The sequence below is a fragment of the Ursus arctos genome, unplaced genomic scaffold, assembly GCF_023065955.2.
Source record: "Ursus arctos isolate Adak ecotype North America unplaced genomic scaffold, UrsArc2.0 scaffold_17, whole genome shotgun sequence".
Classification (NCBI taxonomy): Eukaryota; Metazoa; Chordata; class Mammalia; order Carnivora; family Ursidae; genus Ursus; species Ursus arctos.
The window spans coordinates 26,773,807-26,792,171 of record NW_026622841.1 but is presented as its reverse complement, the minus strand read 5'-3'; the positions used below and the strand labels follow the sequence as shown (position 1 = coordinate 26,792,171).

The following is an 18,365-nucleotide window of genomic DNA, read 5'->3' as shown; positions in this document are numbered from 1 at the left end:
AGTAGTTACATAAACCGTCCGAGGCCTAAATGAATAAACTCATTCTCTGCCATTCCTTACAAGTTTTGAGGGAGCCCCCACATGGCTACTGATACTCTAGCAGGAGCTATGAGCTCACAAACACGTGGTATGATTAAATAGAATTCCTATCCAAAAGGCCTTAATGACAGTTAAAGAGCCCAAAGCTCGTGATCTTAAATTATGACCCTAGACAGCCTTGTGTGACATGCTCAAGTGCCCGGACTCGATACTTGTGTATAGGGGAGCTACTGAACGGCTCTCAACAAGCCTGGGAGAGATGGCAGCCATCACCAGACAATGGACTGGGGGAAAGGGCAGGTAGTCCCATTAAGAGTTTAATGCAATCACCCAGATAAACCTCACAGGAAGAGGAGAAAAAAAAAATGGGTGTTAAGGAATATGGCAGAGTGAAAAATCTTAAACTGGGCCAAAGTCTGAACAGGAGGGCTAAGACTAGTAGAGTTAAAATGAATAAAGACATGGGCACAAACTCCTACCGAACTTAGATTACATAGTCATGTTGTCATGCATTCATTCGTTCACTTACTCGTTCACTCAGTACTGGGAGTCCAAATAAGAGATCAGGTGCCATATAAGAAAATAAGGGCAAATCTGTCCATCCAGTTTTGTACTGGATTGCATGTGGTCCCATACTGGTGAATCCAATCTCAGTGTTTCTATTTCTATACTTAGTACAGAGCTGACCACACACAGGTATCCAATAAATTCCTATCTTCCCCCCTTCTCTCTGTACTGCCCTAGACACATACCGTAGAGCAGGTGGAGACTGAGGAACATGAAGAAAAATGCTGCCACAGACCTGATTGTTTTCAAAAGTAAGATAACAGGGATAGGAGAGGTCAAGGAAATTTCAAGTCACTAAGTCAGGTCAACAAATACTTAAGGGATTACTATGAATTTCCAACTTAATTCCAGATGTAGCATTCCATTTTCTATTCTTAAGAAAATTTAAGATGATTTGATAGCCAGGATTTTACTTGGCATAAAAAGACCTGTATTGTTTGCACCGCAAACAGATGGAATTTAACATCCCAAACAGGTCAAGAGAGGGATCGTCCTGTATAGCTGGGGTTTTTCCACTAGAACAACTACTCTTTGCACAGAATGTAACAGAGTTGGATATTCATCACTGGAAAAGACGCCTAGCTTTGTTCACGTGTCTCTCAAGCAACATTTTAGACCATGACTTTACAGCTACTGCCTAAACTGCCTGCCTCCAACTTCTTTTACAGAAAAGTATCTTATTTAAGTCATTACTGTTTTGGAGTTTTCTCTCACTCATAGCCGAACCTAACCCTAAGTTGTAGACAAGTTAACAATGAACTCCTAAAAAGCAATTCTCACTGGAGGGACACACTGTGTAAACCTTAACAATGGCTTGGATTTAATCATTCATTCACTCACTCATTCATTCACTCGAGGGGGCTGATGTTCATTCAACTCACCCAACAAAGGATCAGTGACGTCCAGCTGCACTGACAAACTGCAGGGCGGAGAATGGGATTCAAGTGTGGCCTGCGTCCACAGACCAATGGTTTCCTGGAACTCATAATGTATGCGCTCCATGTTCAAATACTCCATCCACAGATCCTAGAATTGAACCATAGGACATTAACTTTCACAGATGAATCATACGTTCACATATAAAACTATATATTTAACTAAAAAGTAGACCAATAAGGTTTAGCACGAGGTGGTCCATACCAAGTTCTCTAGTATTAGGATGAATCACGTTTAAAATGGACGCTAACAGGGTGCCTGGGTGGCTCAGTCAGTTAAGCATTCGACTCTTGGTTTCAGCTCTGGTCACAATCTCATCGGTCATGAGATCTCACCCTGCATCAGGCTCCATGCTCAGAGGGGAGTTTGCTCGAAGATGTTCTCCCTCTGACCCTCCCCCCACTCTCGCACATGCGCGCTCCCTCTCTCAAATAAATAAATATTTAAAATGTATATATAACAGAATGGACACTAACAATCTTAGCAGGTGTTTGATTATGTACCAAGATCAGAAAAAATAATTTCAACAGCCTTACCAATTGTACACTTATAAATTATATATACATAGTATTGAGCTGGTAAATTATAAAACATAGGTAAAAACCAGAAATTTTAAAGAGATAAATAACAAATATATTGAAAATCACTGAATCTGGATTAGATCAGGCCCTTGGTCCCAACGGGACTTTACAGGAAATACAGAGGACGGAGAAACATGTTAAACCACACTAACAAAGATAAAATCTGTAAAATCCAGACTGTGGGAAAACTCTATGATGAACAAACTATCCAGTTTCTTCAACAAACAAACTGTGAGGGGAAAAAAGGAATAAGCAGAGGACCAGTAGATTAAACAGACTTATAAGAGCTATCAACCAATCACAAAATGAGGATCCTGACTCAAACTATAAAAATGAAAATACAAACTTTTATGACATTTATGAGGTAACTGGAAATTGCAACACTACTTAGAGATTTGTATTAAGAAACTGCTATTAATATTTTTCAGATATAAATGCTATTGGGTTACAGTACTCTTTTAACCCTCATCTCTTGAAATCTCCACGTATCAAATGCTTTCTAGGATTAGTTACGAGGTAACATGGGTGAAGGGAGTGGATGGGCTATAGATAAAATTCAACAGCTGGTACAAAGCAGGCAGAGGGAGAAGGGCATGTGCATTGCATTATTCCATTTTTCTGTATGATCAAATATTTTTATTACAAAAGGTAAAATAAAAGATAAAATGAGAAAAAACAGAAGTTTCAGTATTCTCTTCCCACACTTCAAAGAACCGTCTTGCGTATTTTGAACTACGTCTACTTCACTTTGGTGATCAACACATATTAGAATGGGAGACGGTCTTTAATGCAAAGCAAGGCCAGCTCTTCATGAACACCAAAACCTGTACCAAATAGTAGTAACGGGTGATTAGATATGGACTATGGATTATCGCTTTGTGAACAATTTTTTTTTCCTGATTTTTAAGTCTTTAAAGGATTCCTCTAAACCTACAAATGTCTGGTTTCTCAGTGAGCACACTGCCATGAAGTCCTAAATCATGACTTCCAACCATGACACAACGCATTCCAGACTCAGAGGAGAAACTCCGAAGTCATCTTGGTCATAAGCCTGAATCCTAGAAGCCCCAAACAACTGTTGGAGGTGCTGAACCTGTCCCCCTACTGTGCATACATGTCTCCTTTAAGTGGGGTCGCTAATGTCACCTCGTCTGCCTCTGTGCTAAACAGCTGCTGATAGAGGCTAACGATTAAGAATACTAAGAATTCACAGTGGGCAACAGAGATGTCTCAGAAACCACAAAAAGACAGAATAACTCTAAATGTGTACTACCGATCAAAAAGTGGAGCTATAAAATCAAATGGCAAACAAACACTTAAAAAAAAAAAAAAAGAAAGCTATTAATTCTGTCGATACTGGGGAACCAAGATAAAAATCAGAGAGCCAAGGAGCTATGATTAATTTTTAAAAACACTGACCAGGCATCTACTACACGCAAATTCTTAGGTAAGGCCTTGGCACGTGGAGGATAAAGAAGAGATAAACACAAAACTGACTCAAAGGATTTCAGGACATCATGAATGCCTGTTTATTTTTCCTATTTCCCTGGCCCTGTATTCTCAGCCCTAAATGTCGTTACTTCTCAGGGCTCCGGCTTCATTCAGTCCTCTTCTCAACCTAAATGCCTTACTACCATTAAACCCACGTTTCCTACAGTGCCCCATTCCTGAATTCTAGATCCGTACATCCCCTCCCTACCAAATCCTGGGTAGAGCATTCTACTTGAAGCCCCTCTAGCACCTCCTCTTCCAGTATTCTGGATCTTTGTTAACAGTATCTCTAGCTGCCCAAGCTAGAAATCTGGGTGTCCTTATGTATCTCATCAATCCTACTACCATATCAATCCCACCTGTGTATCTAATCTGAAAGTTCTCCTGATCCTACTGATTCTTTTCAACATACTTTAAATTCATCCATTTATCTAATCACTCATGCCATTTCATGGGCTCTTCAAACAAATACTTCAGAACAAAATCCAAGTTCTTCAGAAAGGCATACATGGCCCTTAGAAATCTGACCCCTGTTCACCTGTCCGGCATCATCTGCCCTCCTCAGTGGCTACACCCCAACTGCACCTCTTGAACATGCCTGTGACCCCATTTCCATATCGGTAAGTGGTTTTAACCTCAGATTATGACTGTGACCTATCTGATCACAGTCAGGTGTGCTAAAAGAGACATTGCCATAGTATCACCTGCTGATTCTGCATCACTTTTGCTAGCCTGTGAATATCGTAATGCTTTGGTAGAGAAGGGATATAGGTATCTCCTTTTTGAAAATTCTCATCTTCCAGCCATAATATATACACATTGAAGAGCCTAAAAGAAAAAAGACAGAATTATATAAAATACAAAAAGATGTGTAGACAAATGAAGTTTCTCACATCTCTAGGAACACTGTCACTAATACATAAAAGTAAAAAGCACAGAATACAGAAAATGTTTCCAACCACCACCACAGCTCATGGGCCAGCAGGGGAGGAAGGTCACAGATCCTTACAATATGATGCAGTAATTGCTATAACAGGGCTGTGAGGAAAGGGCTCTATGAACGCTATTATTAAAGTCGGGATAAATACAACATAGAGAAAAAAATAACCGGAGAAGGTGATTTTAACACAGACTTAGGATCTGAATTTGGACTTTTTCCTTTCTGGGCAATCTAGTCACAGTGAGCCTCAGTGGCTGGAAAGTTTAAAGAACATTCTAATAAATACATTTTCTCTCTTTCAGAGAAAACATTAAAAGTCATCTTAAACTTTCACAATGGAAAAACGTGCCAGCTTTAGGCTCAATGACACCCCCCTGCTTCAAGGAATCACAAACAGAACTCAAATCATGTGTGTACCTTGTTCCCACTAAAAAGGCATAAAACAAAGCCTGGCTAAAAAAAGAAAAAAAAAAATCTCCATTTTCCAGTAAAAACTTTTTAAAAAAATTTAATGATATTTCCTTTATTTGCTTTGTTTTTGCAAGGAACACAGTCCATTTAGCTAAGCTCACTGGTATCTTAAGCAGCTGTCTGCAGCAAGGGGAGGGCTAGAGGAGTCTGGCACACAAAGTGCTGGGTGGGGTCTGGGAGGCGGCATGGCTTGGCTTGGCTCAGTAATGTGGAAAACTACCCCTCTTAGCTCCAAGGCAGCCTGTGTAGAAAGAGGGACAGGGCTCTGAGGCTCTCACACAGAAGAGGCCAGTATGGAGTTCTCTTCCAGCTTCTGATTCAGTTAGATGGCTACTTTACCAACAAGCCAAAGGAAGGGGGGTTTACGAGGCAGAAGAGCACATCAGACTTTCTTGGCTGATCCAAGTGCTCAAAGATTAAGCCTCCCCACTGCTTAAACCTGGCTAAAAGTAAGTTTTCCTTCAAGCAAGTAAGATAAGCGGAGAAATCATTTCAGAGGCTGAAAGATAGCCTGGAGGACTTTCAGGTCAAGCAAGCCTGAAGCCTCAGCACTGGATTAAAACCCTGGGATTCCTCACCAAGACATGTGGCATTCAGGGCTAATTATCAGAAGCCACTTCCATTAAGTGTTATTTAGAAAACTAATACCTGGTTTATGGCAAGCATAAATGAAAGGTAAGGGAATAGTGTGAAAGGGACCCACTTACTTCAGAGTTCTGAATCTTTGTGGGGGGATACCCATTTTCTGTCTGATTTTCGAAGTGGTTTCGGGTGATTACTAGATCCTACCCTACCCCAGGTAGAGTCCAAGAGATGTATGGACTTTGCGTAAAGAACCCTGCCTTGCTCATGAATTTCCTTTAGAGAAGCGTCCTAGCAGGCTTTACTAGATGTTTACCTGCTATGACCGATTGTTTTGGTTTCTGTTATTACACAGAGAAACAGAAGAGGACATCAGCCCTCTGGTTTAAGACCTTCCATTCAGACTCCAGGCACTTGACAGAGCTATATTCAAATTGCCAATTCCCTTCTCATGAGGAACATAGAAAAGAAGCATTACAAGATGCAAACCGAGCCCAAACCACCCTCCGCATTCAATCTAGCATGGCTGAGAGAATGACATCCGGCAGTCTACAGCACCAACAGCTGCTCCAGCAGAGTACCCCGAGCTGCCAACAGCATAAATGGCTAAATAACCACGCCCACCTCACGAGCTCCGTGTGCAGCTCTGGTGAAGTCAGGTAGCCAGGGGTGCCGGCCTGGCTGGCAGGCGGCCCTTCACTGCCCTCTGCTGGAACGCGGAGGGCCTTGCTCGCAGCATGGTGGAAGTCGGCCACCTCCGTCAGGCGCCTCTTCATTTCTTTCAACAAACTGACATGAGCAGGGCTTTGAAAAAACCTTCTTCCAATACAACCATCTATGGGTAACCTGAAAAAATACAAGCACAGATCACGAGATCAACACAAGATGCTTTTTCTATGTGGCACACAACTGCAATCAATTAACAATTCACTGGCTATAAATATACTACATTAATTCAATAGCTGTTATTTCTACCTCAGTGGTTAGGATGAGGCTCTAACAAAATAGTGTATCTGAAAGTAGTTTTGAAAAGAAAGAAATGCTACACGAATTTAAGATCATATCACTACTTAGTGATGTAGAATAAAGACAGTCTTTGCTCTAGAAGAACTTGCAAGCTGGTAGAAAACAGAAGAGCCCAAGAACCAATATTGGTACGTTCTGAAGGACTGAGTTAAGGGAGTGAGGGTGAGCTAGGAATTGAGCTGGAGCCGGAGAACATGTTCGGAAACAGCGGGCAGTTCCAGCTGGCCAGAGTCCCGTCATACCCAGAGGAAATGTTAGACACCCCCAGGCACAGCCCAAGGCTGCCCCCCCACAACAGTCACACGAACAGCCTGCCTGGGGCAGTTTCTCTCCCTCTGCAGCTCCAGGGGCTCTATGCGACACCATGCCTGGCTCCAGGTGCTGTCTTCATCCCGGTGGATATAGGGGATGGTAAAGAGAGAGCTGCCACAAGATACCCTAAGCTCAAAAACTGTCTAGTCTAATAAATGTAAAATAGGAAGAGAGGCAGACTCCTAGCCACAGGTTGAGGAATGGTTCTAACTCACAGGCCAAAGTGTTAGGACACAGAGCATGAGAGCAGAGTGCAAAGTCAGGAACAGGTTCACAGACACTTACAACAACACTGGGTACCATACCCATATTGCGGTCCTGGGCGGTGAAGGTACAGGAGGAAGAACTTCTGCCAAATGAGAGGCAGAAGAGGGTGATCAGAAGGCGTGACAAGGGCCTGGTGGGCCCAACGATAAATCAGCAGCCTCTGGAGGGATGGGACGATGGGGAGCTTCAGCTGGGCCTGGGCTTTCTACAAAAGAGGAGGGGCTTTGAGCAACCATGACATGATCACAGTTCCAAGCAGTCTGCTCTTTCTAAATGATCCAAATAAAACCCTGAACATTGTTTTCAATTCAGTAAGAAAAAAAAGTCCTATAAACCTTACTTTTCCAACCCACTAGCTGACACTTGAACCTCCTTGGTAGCAAAACACGTGAGGCAGTTTTTTTTCTGTCAAAATATCTCACAGACCCCCAGATTGGAAGCGTCTTACACATTCTACCTCATTTCCATGCCTTTCCAGGCCTTTGCACATAAAACACCACAGTGCAAGGGAGCAGTGTGATAGGAAAACCGAGTCAACTTTACCATCAATGTTACCAATCTCTTGAAAACTTAGATTTGAAAAGGACTTTCAAGAATGAGAAACTCCTTGACAGGGTCTGAAACCTGAAAGCCAAGTTTCTATTAGGAGACCCCAAGATAGGTCTTTCATTCTAAAGCCTTACCCCAGTCTTTTTCTCACTTCAGTGAGCCTAAAGATCAGCTAGGGAGTTTTTAAAATAAACTCCTGGTCCCGCTCCATTCTTAGAAACTCAGAATTTCGAAAGCCGGGGTCCGGGAATCTGATTTTTAACAAGCTCTCCAGGGGACAGATGCACAGGACATACACTGGAAATTGTTTTAACACGAGGGCAAACCCCTCCACCTACGCGCGAACACAGACTTCAATCATGAGGTTGTGACTCTTTATGCTAAATAAAGCTTGGAAAGAGTGTATACACTTCAATTATACAGTTTTAAAATACTGGTTTGGATGCTGTGCTTTCAAAGCGTTTATGACAAAAGAAAACGCAGAAGTTCAAAAGCTATTAGATGAACCCATCAATAAACCACCTTCTCCCACTCAAATGCAAAACTGCTTTCTGCACCTTCAGAGCTTGGTCAGGGGTAAAGGCAGAGTTTATAACCAATTCCCCTTCGACAACTCTTCGGAGCTGGGAGTCTTCTTCAAAGATGGATTCCACGTTCAGCACTGTCCAGGCAAACCAGACCTACAAGGACAGCAGGTAAGAGTGAGGGGAAGGAGCAGCTCGCTCAGACCAAATCACCCGGATATTCTTCAAATCTGCATCTCTTCCACCAGATATCTCAATCAACAAATATTTATGGTTCCCAAAATTAACTTTTCACTGTTCTTGTCACAGATAAAAACTTAAAACAAATCATTGAAAAATGCTAAATTCCTACAGAAACACTTCTTTTTTTTCTTTTTTTTTAAAGATTTTATTTGAGAGAGAGAGACAGCCAGTGAGAGAGGGAACATAAGCAAGGGGAGTGGGAGAGGAAGAAGCAGCCTCCCAGCAGAGGAGCCTGATGCAGGGCTCGATCCCAGAACGCTGGGATCACGCCCTGAGCCGAAGGCAGACAGTTAACGACTGAGCCACCCAGGCGCCTCAGAAACACCACTTCTGTAAAAGAAGGTGTTTGTTCACACAATAGTTATTTATTGGGCAGGTTCCATAGGCACAAGGGACAGGAAAGAGGGCCGGATATGAGCTCTGCCCTGAAGAAGTTTTCCATCTGTTCGAGGAGACGAGACTAATGTTTAAGTGACTGCAATGCGAAGTGGGAGGTGGTGAGCACGGAATCAGGAGTCAAGTGCTATGGGAAGCTGGCGGAAGGAGCACAGGATCACAGAGGCGGGCATACCAGAGACGGCTCTGCGTGGAGAAGGGAGGCGAAGGCATGCCTGGCAAGAGGACCACCGAGGCAGAGGCAGAGAGGCAGAACCACCAGGGACACGTGCGGGTAACAGCAAGGAGCGTGTTGCAGCTGGATCACAAGAGGTAAGAGGAAGAGCAGGAGGCAAGGCCGACGGGAGGCTGAAGGATGTCACTACTGGTCTAAGTGATGAATCGCGGCCATAATCTGACGCACAGTCAGACGGGGTAATAATGAAGAAAAAGCAGCTGCTGCTGCTCAGGGTGGTGAGAGCGGCCAACACCGAGTCCGCGCCGTGTGGCTAGACTAAGCGCGGGTCTGAGTGTGCTACACAGGTGCAATCGTTATCCCGTCCCACGGTGGAAGAAACCAGGACAGAGAGGTAAGCAAGCCGCCCACGGCACAGGGCCAACAAAGAGCAGACTGAGCCCCGGGCTGGCTCCAGCGTCCACTCTTAACCGCGCAGCTGGGCAGGCTCTGCAGTCGGGCAGACCAGGCCCGAGCGCAAGCTGTCGGCTCCTGAGCGCTCCACGAAACCTCAGTTAACTCCTGTGCGAAACACAAGAGCAGCAGCGCCACCTCAGCCGAGGGCCTCTGGGAGGGCTGACGGAAAAGCATTCTTACACGTAGTCAGGGCTAAAGGAGCGCTACTTAAAGCTAGTACCGCTGTATCAGCAAAGATAGTAACAACATAAAAATTCGCAAAGATTACCAAAGGGCCGCAGGGCTTTCCTACCTGAGTGGGCGTGGCCAAGCCCTCCACGAAGGAAGGGGTGATGTTGCCAGCCACGATCCAGCTCACCAGCGAAGAGAGCAGACTCCGATCACAGTGGTAACCCAAAGCATTCTACACACGGGACAAGATGTGCAACAGAGAGAAGAGGCTTTAAAAAACCTTATCAAGAATATCTGCAATTATCTTCCTACAATGGTAGGTTCTGGTAAGACATGGATTTCACTAATTAGTCCCCCCAGCAATGATAGCCACAGGGAGGCAGTGTATTACAACCAAATGCAATGAGCAAGGCTCCCCCTGGGGGGTCCTTTCCTTTGGCTTCCCTGGAGTCTACACTAGCAGAGACTATGGTTCCTGAGATAAGGCACCATCAAGACCAAGCTTTAAAAAGGCAGTGGCCCCAGAGTAGTACTGGGAACTGTGCATTTGGGGAAATGTTCTGAGAAGGCCACTATCTAGTCAATGATTGAAAGACAAATTCTCTGACAGGTTTACCTTATGTTGTTGGTAGAGTAATTTCTGCACGCAGTCTTCCTGCATCAGCTGAAAAGCTGTTTTACACAAGTGGTCCATGAGGAAGAGGATGGCTTGTTCTCGGTACCAAAGATGCTGGCTTATTAGCGCCTGAACCCAGAACTCCAACACAGCAACAGGGCCCACTTCATTGGGCTGAGTGCTTATAGATATGTGGGCCTGTGGAGAAAGGGCTCAGGTGATGTGGAAATAGAAGTCAACCACCTTTTTTTTTTTTGGTGATTAAAGTGATAGATGTTTATTAAGTGAAGATACAGAAAAAGCTCTCAAGAGTGAGAGGGGTCCCAAAAGGGTTGCCAACGAGGGCCTTTAGGGTTGGTCTTTTACAGAAAGCTAACCCGAGAACTTAAATCCTTTTAACATCTCTATTGATAAACACCTTCGATGGCTTACTTCCTTTTTAGGGTCTGGTTATTCTTTGTTGGTCACAGGTGATTATCATAAAGACACCCACCCCACACGCCCAGGGCAGGGTGGTCTTCTGCACGGTACACCTAGAGCACAGCCTCCCATTTTTAAAACACCAAAATAACTACTTCCACTAGAAAGCCCAAATCTGCTGACATTCTTGGCCAAAAGCACTGTGCCAAGTGCTCTGAAATGACCAACACTCAGATGTGCTAACGCCGGGAAGCTTAATTGGAAAGGTGGGCCAGGGTGTATTTAGCGGCTTCCTAGGGGCCTGACCTGGATCATGCTGTTGAGAAGCTTCACGTTGTCCCCATGGCTGGCTCCTGTCAGGTGCTGTGCCACCTTGTGGGTGACCTGCTGTGTAACACCCTGAGGGACACCACTGTCCAAGTGTAGGAACAGGAGGAGGTGTGACAGAAACCTGCCAAGAACACAGGACAACACACTTGACCTTCTAATCAGAAGTCAATAAATTTGCAGTGGCTAATTACTTATGAGGAAACAGAAAAACATTAAAACTGGTCCCATTTGTAGACCAAAGCTCTATTCAGAGATTTCAATAAAGCTTCAAGAACTTTAAGAAAAATGAAGTTTTCAAATTAAAGGTGGGTTCAAAGGAATTCTAGCTACCTGCAGAAGTGTAGTGATCCAAGACACACAAACCCAGACAAGTTAAAGAGCATTAGAAGAACAAGTGCCCGCTTTATCCCCTCCCCAGACCCACCCTCACAAAAGCAGAGATGTTTAGAAAATCATCGCACAATCTGGTACTGGGTGTCAACATCATACAAGGTGGTGTAAGGGACAGTGGGGGGGGGAGGGTCCCCACACAATTAGTCAGGAAGTGCCCTCAGTTCCCTGGGTGTACCAGCTCCCTCCTCTCTCCTGTTTCCTCTGTTTCTTCTGGGTTTTCTGCCTCAAACACTCCCCCACAGCTAACCTGGCAAACTCCTACTCATTCCCCACATCTCATCTACAATGTCCTTTCCTCACAGGACACTTCCTGACCCTTCCCTGCTATCTAAAATATACCTAACCCATTAAGCCTTCCCCAATCCCTCCCTCAACCACCCCCTTTGCCCAACCACCCACTGCCTCCCATCCCCCACCAGGCTGTGACAACCCAAATCATCTCTAGACATTACCAAATGTCCTCTGAGGGTCAAAATCAGCCCTGGCTGAGAACTACCACTTTAGACTAGAATCACCTGATCCATAGCGAGCCTTTTTCCCAATCACATGAGCCAATACATCCCCTTCTTGGTGTAACCAGTGTGCTTTGGATTTTTATCATGTGCAAATAAGAATCAATTAATACCCCATCCTTAATTCCCTCCATTCCCAAGCAGCTATTTCTTTTACTATAAATCCCATATGATTTTACCCATATGCAAATGCAACCTATACACCATAGCATGGTCTTGCCAATAATAACACTTTGCTTCATAACTTTGTAATTACCTCCAAAGTCTTGTTTTCTCAATAAGATTATGAATGTCTCATGTGATGAGCACCTTCCTATGCATTTTACCTGTTTGTAATACCGCAGACAATGAAAAGCAATGTGCTTTACTACTGTTACAATGGCAAAGCCATATGCTGCTCAATGTCAGAAGCACTATTCCCAGGTTTCATGGGAACAACTACTCTTTCAAATACTTATAAGCTATAAGCAATCTAAAATTGAATGAGAAACGGAAATATCTTTCATGAAAATAAAACTGGAATCATTATAAGAGGCACTGTTCATCAACTTGCATTCTACTAGGCAGGAAGTTTTCTGCCTCATAAAAAATACACTGTTGAATCGCATCGTTCCCTATTTTACGTGAAAACACAGGCACTGGTCCTCCCAGGGCTGCACTCTACTCACTGCTCGTTCTTCAGAAGGTAATACTGGCAAGGGTAGAACAAAGGCAGGATCTTATCCAGGACATGAACCACTGTTCTCAAATGCCTCGACTGGACCAGAATTCCCAACAGTGAGATGCCTTCTGCACAGAACCTCTCAATGCTATGGAAAGAGACAAAGGCAATGAGCACTCAAGGTTGCCAGTTCAGGAAATGATGTTCTTCCAATGAGCCATCAGCCTACTTGCTACCCAGATGATCTCAGGTCTCCAACGCATGTTGTGCATAGCCAAACTTCACATAGAAATACAAGCACCAGGACTCTGGAAGTGCAAAGGAACTTAACAGTTCATCTGTATTTTCATCTTATAGATGAGAATGGTGAGGTATCATGCCCAAATTCACATAATTTCCTAGTGTAGGGCCAACATGAGAACCCAGGTTTGCAAATTTCCAGTCAGAGCACTGGCCACGACCCCATTTTGCTTCCCAAATGGTGCTTCTTCTAAGAGTGATGGGGCTGTCATTGTCTGCGTATTTCCACAAAATATTAGAGCAAAGGGAAGATTCAAAAGTGAGTTCGCTCTGTAAATATAAACTGGCAAAATTCTTCTGAAACCAATTTGCATAAAAATTTATTCTTTCACTCACTTCAGAAAATCTATCTTGAAGAAATAATCTCAAATGTGGAGAAAACTATGACAGATGATCCATGTAAAGATGCACTTTTCAAAATTATTTAAAATCATAAACTCAAATTTTAGAAAATTCCATTCAATGCGAATATTACTACCTCATTTAAAAATAATGCGTATGAGGGGCGCCTGGGTGGCTTATTTGGTTGAGCCTCCAACTCTTAGTTTCGGTTCAGGTCATGACCTCAGGGTCATGAGATCAAGTCCTGCATGGGGCTCCGTGCTCAGTGTAGAGTCTGCTTAAGATTTTTTCCTCCATTCCCCCTTACCTCTTCCCCCCCCCCCCGACTGCCTCCCCCTAAAAAATAATATAAATAAATAAAATCTTTAAAAAGAATGCATATGATGTCCAAGGACAACAGGGAAAAATTCTACTATACTGATGCTGGGGGGAGAGAAAAAACCATAAAATGGTATACTTCGGTTACAACAACTAGTAAAGAAAAATTATATAGAAGGAAAAAAACACAGGGATGATATCACACCAAATGTTCATTGTGCTGGAGAAGTAGAAGTGCCTCTTTCTCCCATCTTCCTACTTCTACAGTTTGATTATACTGCTTTAATTCTGGGGTAAAAATCATTTCAAAAAATAAAAGTAATGGTGCAAAGATTATGCCACAGGGAAATGTTTGTAATATTAGAATGAGAAACAAAGGATATACAAAATTATACATGCAATACAACTCTAAAAAAGATCAAAGGAAAAAATCCTGGATAAAAAGAAACAGAAAAAAAAAATCTAATGTTTCATTAGGGTGAGAAAGATTCTGAGTGATTTCTCTATTGTTCTCTGTATTATGTGATGTTATATTCACGTACAACTTACATCCCTGCATACTCTGTCCCCAACCCCAAGCACATTCACAAGATTGCTTTAAGTTAGTTCTAGTATATGTACATCCCTGACGATCATGGTGGATGGAGTTCAGCTCCAAAGAGAAACACCTTATTCTCACCTTCACTCCCACTCGGGATTCAGTAATCAGCACCAAACAAATACTTATGTTTGGAGAAGACCCATGGTAGTTTCAGCGAATGAAGAGCTGCAGTCTCAGAACGAATACAAGACACGAGAGAAATCATGAAAGATTAAGTTCAGAGCACTACACTCAGAACCCACATGCCAGCCATGAGCTGAACGTGCTCAAAGTATTATCACTCACTTAAGGCTTATCAAGTAAGCCCAGTACTACCATGATTCCCATTTTAGAGATGAGGAACCTGAGGTACAGGAAACTGGACCTAGTAAATGACCCTAGGGCTACTGGAAAAAATGTAGAATGCTTTCCAAAGCTTTCTCCTTGTCCTAGTGTATCAGTTCTACCCTCTTTCACCGGACTTTCAAATCTGTCCATCACACTTGGGCCCTACTCACCTACCTGATCACCTGTGCTTACTAACAGGCAGCACGGGCTTTGGTTAGGAGTGCTTCCTCATCACCCTGCACCTCTCCCCCTACCCACTCAGACACCCGCTGCTCCTTCTCATGTTCACGCAGTCAAACACCTACAAATCCAGCTGTGGAGACACACAGATGACAAGACAATGCTCTGCCCTCAAGGAGCATGCAGTGCACGAGGAGAGCGAGAGACACTATCACACGGCAATACAGTAGGGGTGCTGCTGGAGTGCACAGGTGCTCGGCGGGTGAGGAGGGCAAGGTCCGTGGCTGAATCTTCCACACTGGGGGCACTAGTCCCCTGGAGAGGGTGCGCGTCACCACTCTGTCCCCCAGCCTCGGATGCCGTCTCTCCTCAAGACTTCTCTCCAAAGCTCAGCACCTCTACACAGGCGTCTTGCCCTCATGATCTCTCCTTCCTTGAAATTCCTTTTGTTCATACTTTTGAGTGGTTTCCAATCCAGGCTGTACATTAGAATAATCTGGAGAACTGGCCCCCAGACCAATGAGATCCGGATTCTCACCCTCTTCTCTGTACAGGTAATTTTAGAATCCCTCCGAACAGGACTCTAGAGAGCAGCCAGGGTGGAGAAGCACCGCTCTACAAACCTCATCCGGCCCACAATCACATCTTTAGTGCTGCCGACTGCCTTCTGTCGACCAGCTCCACTAAACTGTCAGCAAGCTGAAGGCAGCTAACAATTCCGTATCTCTCCCGCTTCAGAGCACGAGGCTGAACACAAAAGCTGCAAAGATACCTGGCATCCCACTGAAAATACATGTGATGTGAAACAAGATGTTGAAATCGGGATGCTAAAGAGGTATTACAGTGAGTCTAAAATGCAAGAACCAGAAAGCATGTAGGTGAAAGAGATTTTAGAAAAACAGGCTAGAAAAAATTAATACATGGTAGGAAAATGATCTTTTAAAAAAAAAAAAAAAGGATTTTTAACCAACTAAGAACTCGTTCATTTACTTCCTGCACCAGCTACTTCCAGCACCGGCTACAGCCGTCAGCACTAGGGGTGAAATGGTAACACAAACAAAAATGGTTCCTGAGGTTAGGACCTCACAGACGATCCCTGAGAAGAGTGAACAGACAACTACAACACAGTGTGGTAAATGCTCCAGTGGAAGAAAGAGAGACAGCTCTGCGCTCATGCTGGAGACGCATGTGACCAGATCAGGCCTTTCTGCCCTCCGGGCAGGTTTAGCCCTTCAGCGGAGAAGCCTGAGATGGGCTGTCATCACTTTAAACAAAATTCAGTAGGGACAGCCAATTATTTTTATGTGATCTCTATTCCAAAGAAGAGAAAATACCTACTGCTGACATAAACATTCCACTCTGGTAGACAGGTATACTCTCTCCATAATGTATGAGGTGACTTTCTGGTACAAATCTGTCTTATACGAATTTGGGCAGCATTTCCCCTGGAGAAGCCATTAATAAGGCTTATGATTTGGTCCTGATCACCCTTAGATCGGTTTGATGGAGGCCTCAGACCTCGGGATGTGAAAAATGAGATCTAGAATCACTGACTACAAGGTTCAGCAACCCTAGGGGTTCAGCCCACACTGTACCTGTGGCCCATGGAGGTCATTGCTAAGGCCAGATAACAGCCGATGGGCATGCCCGCCTTAACAGCCTTCAAGAGAGGATGAAACGTGGGTGACTCTGTCATGTCAGGCACCGTGCTGGAGAAGGGAACAGTTGGACAATTCTGCTGTATTCCATAATCATTTTTGTGCAGTTTTAACCTCAAGATCAAGTTCCAGGCCCACTGGTTAAATGAGGTCTCAGGTGTCTCTCCATATCGAACAATACTGGCCAAATATGAAACCTAAAACAATTATTTATTTTAAGCCACATTAGTCACATACAAATTAAATCAGTGAGCTCACCCGCCCATTTCCCTCTGTGATCGACAACGTTCTCAAAAGAGAGGACATACTACTTACCAGTACTCAGTGTTTGCAGCAATTAAAGCAATTTCTCACAACTGACCATTTCTGCTTGCTTGCTAGTCACTTTGTGAACCTGATCTGAGTCAGTGCAAGCAAAGGAGTAATAACACAAAAGTTGGTACACAACAAATGGTGTGATAATAAATAAGTTTTAACAACCAGCTGGAGCATGGGAGATCATTTACAGGGTTTGTCAATTTTGGTGGCGTAAAAACTCCCACCATGGTCGGCTTCATGCTACCAACAGGTTAACAACCTGGTTTGCAAAGTTCCTGAACATGTAACAGTCTGTTCTCCTGAGCCAGTAAATGCACTGAATTCCACAATATTAAAATGGTCATATGTAAGCTACTTCTCAAAGAAAAATCTTTAACCACAGAATTCAATTTCAGTATCTTAAATTGCCAGAAATGTTCTTAGGCAATCTAAGGGTAAATACTGTAACTTTACCCACCCAGGCCACTTACAATAAAGATGTTCTCAGTATATAAGAAAAGGAAATACCTGCTTCATACTTTCAGAAAGAAGCCCGGCATACGGCTTCTGTGCAAGGTATTTCTGGTACGCTTCAAGAATCATTAAAGCCACTTCAGCATGAACTGCTTGATCCAGATGAAGGGTACCCTTTTAAAGAGAAAAATAATTACAAAACATGCCACCTTGATTTTTTTAACATATCCTTGAATAAAAAGACTAGGGAAAACAGTAAAAAAGCATCTTGGACATAGAACTTAAGCTTTCTAAAAATTACATTCCCTAAAAATTAAGTTATAAAATGACAATAGGAAAAAACACTGAAATCTTAAAGAACCATTACATTGCACTTAGATAGGTTTGAACCCAACTCATCTCGGACCCCAGGTATCTAAGGTATCTTTGAATGTAACTCCCCAGCCCCCACCCGAGAAGTTCTTTTAAGTCTTTGGGTTACAAGTTAAAGGGCATTGCCACAAACCAGGAAGATGTTCAATTATTGTTAAACAGGAAGATATTTAATAAATTAAGTCTATATTCCCTTTCATTATTCTATCATCAGTGAAAATATATAAGATACTCAACAACACAGGGGCCCCTGGGTGGCTCAGGTGGTTAAACATCTTAACTCTTGATTTCAGCTTAGGTCATGATCTCAGGGTCTCTGAGATTCTCTCTCCCTCTCCCTCTGCTCCTACCCCACCCAACCCCCCTCACACACACAACTGCTCTCTCTCTAAATAAATAAATAAAATCTTAAAAAAAAAAAAGATAATCAACAACATAGATAAAATATTCCTTCAGGAGCTTGAAGTTGCCTATCGAATTTCTTTGCAACCTGAAGAAATACATCTCTTAATCCTTTAACAGAAGATGACTTTCCTAACAAAGGATCGTGGACACTCTCATAGGGAAGTCCTCACACAGCCTGCCGGGAGAGGAAGGGCTGGCAGGGGGACGGGGGTTCTACTCATAAGTCAGAGAACGGGAAGATGGAAAACAGAGCCCTACAGCTCTCACCCACCTGCACTGCAGTAGGAGAAGCCCCAAATGGACCCAGGGGCAGACCCAGGTGGCCAGGGACACCTGGGGAGAAAAGCTGCCTGGCTCCAGTTTTCTCATCTGTACAACAGGGGTCAAGTTCATGCAAACCTCACAAGATGGATATGATTTGCTCAGAACAAAA

General features: G+C 43.6%; 1 protein-coding gene across 7 annotated transcripts in view; it reads right to left on the bottom strand.

Moving 5' to 3' along the window:
• The window catches only part of EPG5 (ectopic P-granules 5 autophagy tethering factor), a 162,903-nt gene that overhangs the window by 106,593 nt on the left and 37,945 nt on the right, over positions 1-18,365 (bottom strand). For all 7 annotated transcript variants that reach the window (XR_008959700.1, XM_057313113.1, XM_057313114.1 and 4 more), the window contains exons 15-25: positions 17,210-17,329; positions 16,322-16,581; positions 12,666-12,806; positions 11,069-11,213; positions 10,343-10,540; positions 9,848-9,958; positions 8,319-8,441; positions 7,251-7,417; positions 6,232-6,453; positions 4,319-4,442; positions 1,488-1,632 (exon numbers count right to left, since the gene is read on the bottom strand). Coding sequence is in view for 6 of the 7 variants with exons in the window: in XM_057313113.1 (XP_057169096.1) it covers positions 1,488-1,632; positions 4,319-4,442; positions 6,232-6,453; positions 7,251-7,417; positions 8,319-8,441; positions 9,848-9,958; positions 10,343-10,540; positions 11,069-11,213; positions 12,666-12,806; positions 16,322-16,581; positions 17,210-17,329 (1,756 nt within the window). In the remaining variant the exon portion in view is untranslated. The remainder of the gene's footprint in view (positions 1-1,487; positions 1,633-4,318; positions 4,443-6,231; positions 6,454-7,250; positions 7,418-8,318; positions 8,442-9,847; positions 9,959-10,342; positions 10,541-11,068; positions 11,214-12,665; positions 12,807-16,321; positions 16,582-17,209; positions 17,330-18,365) is intronic.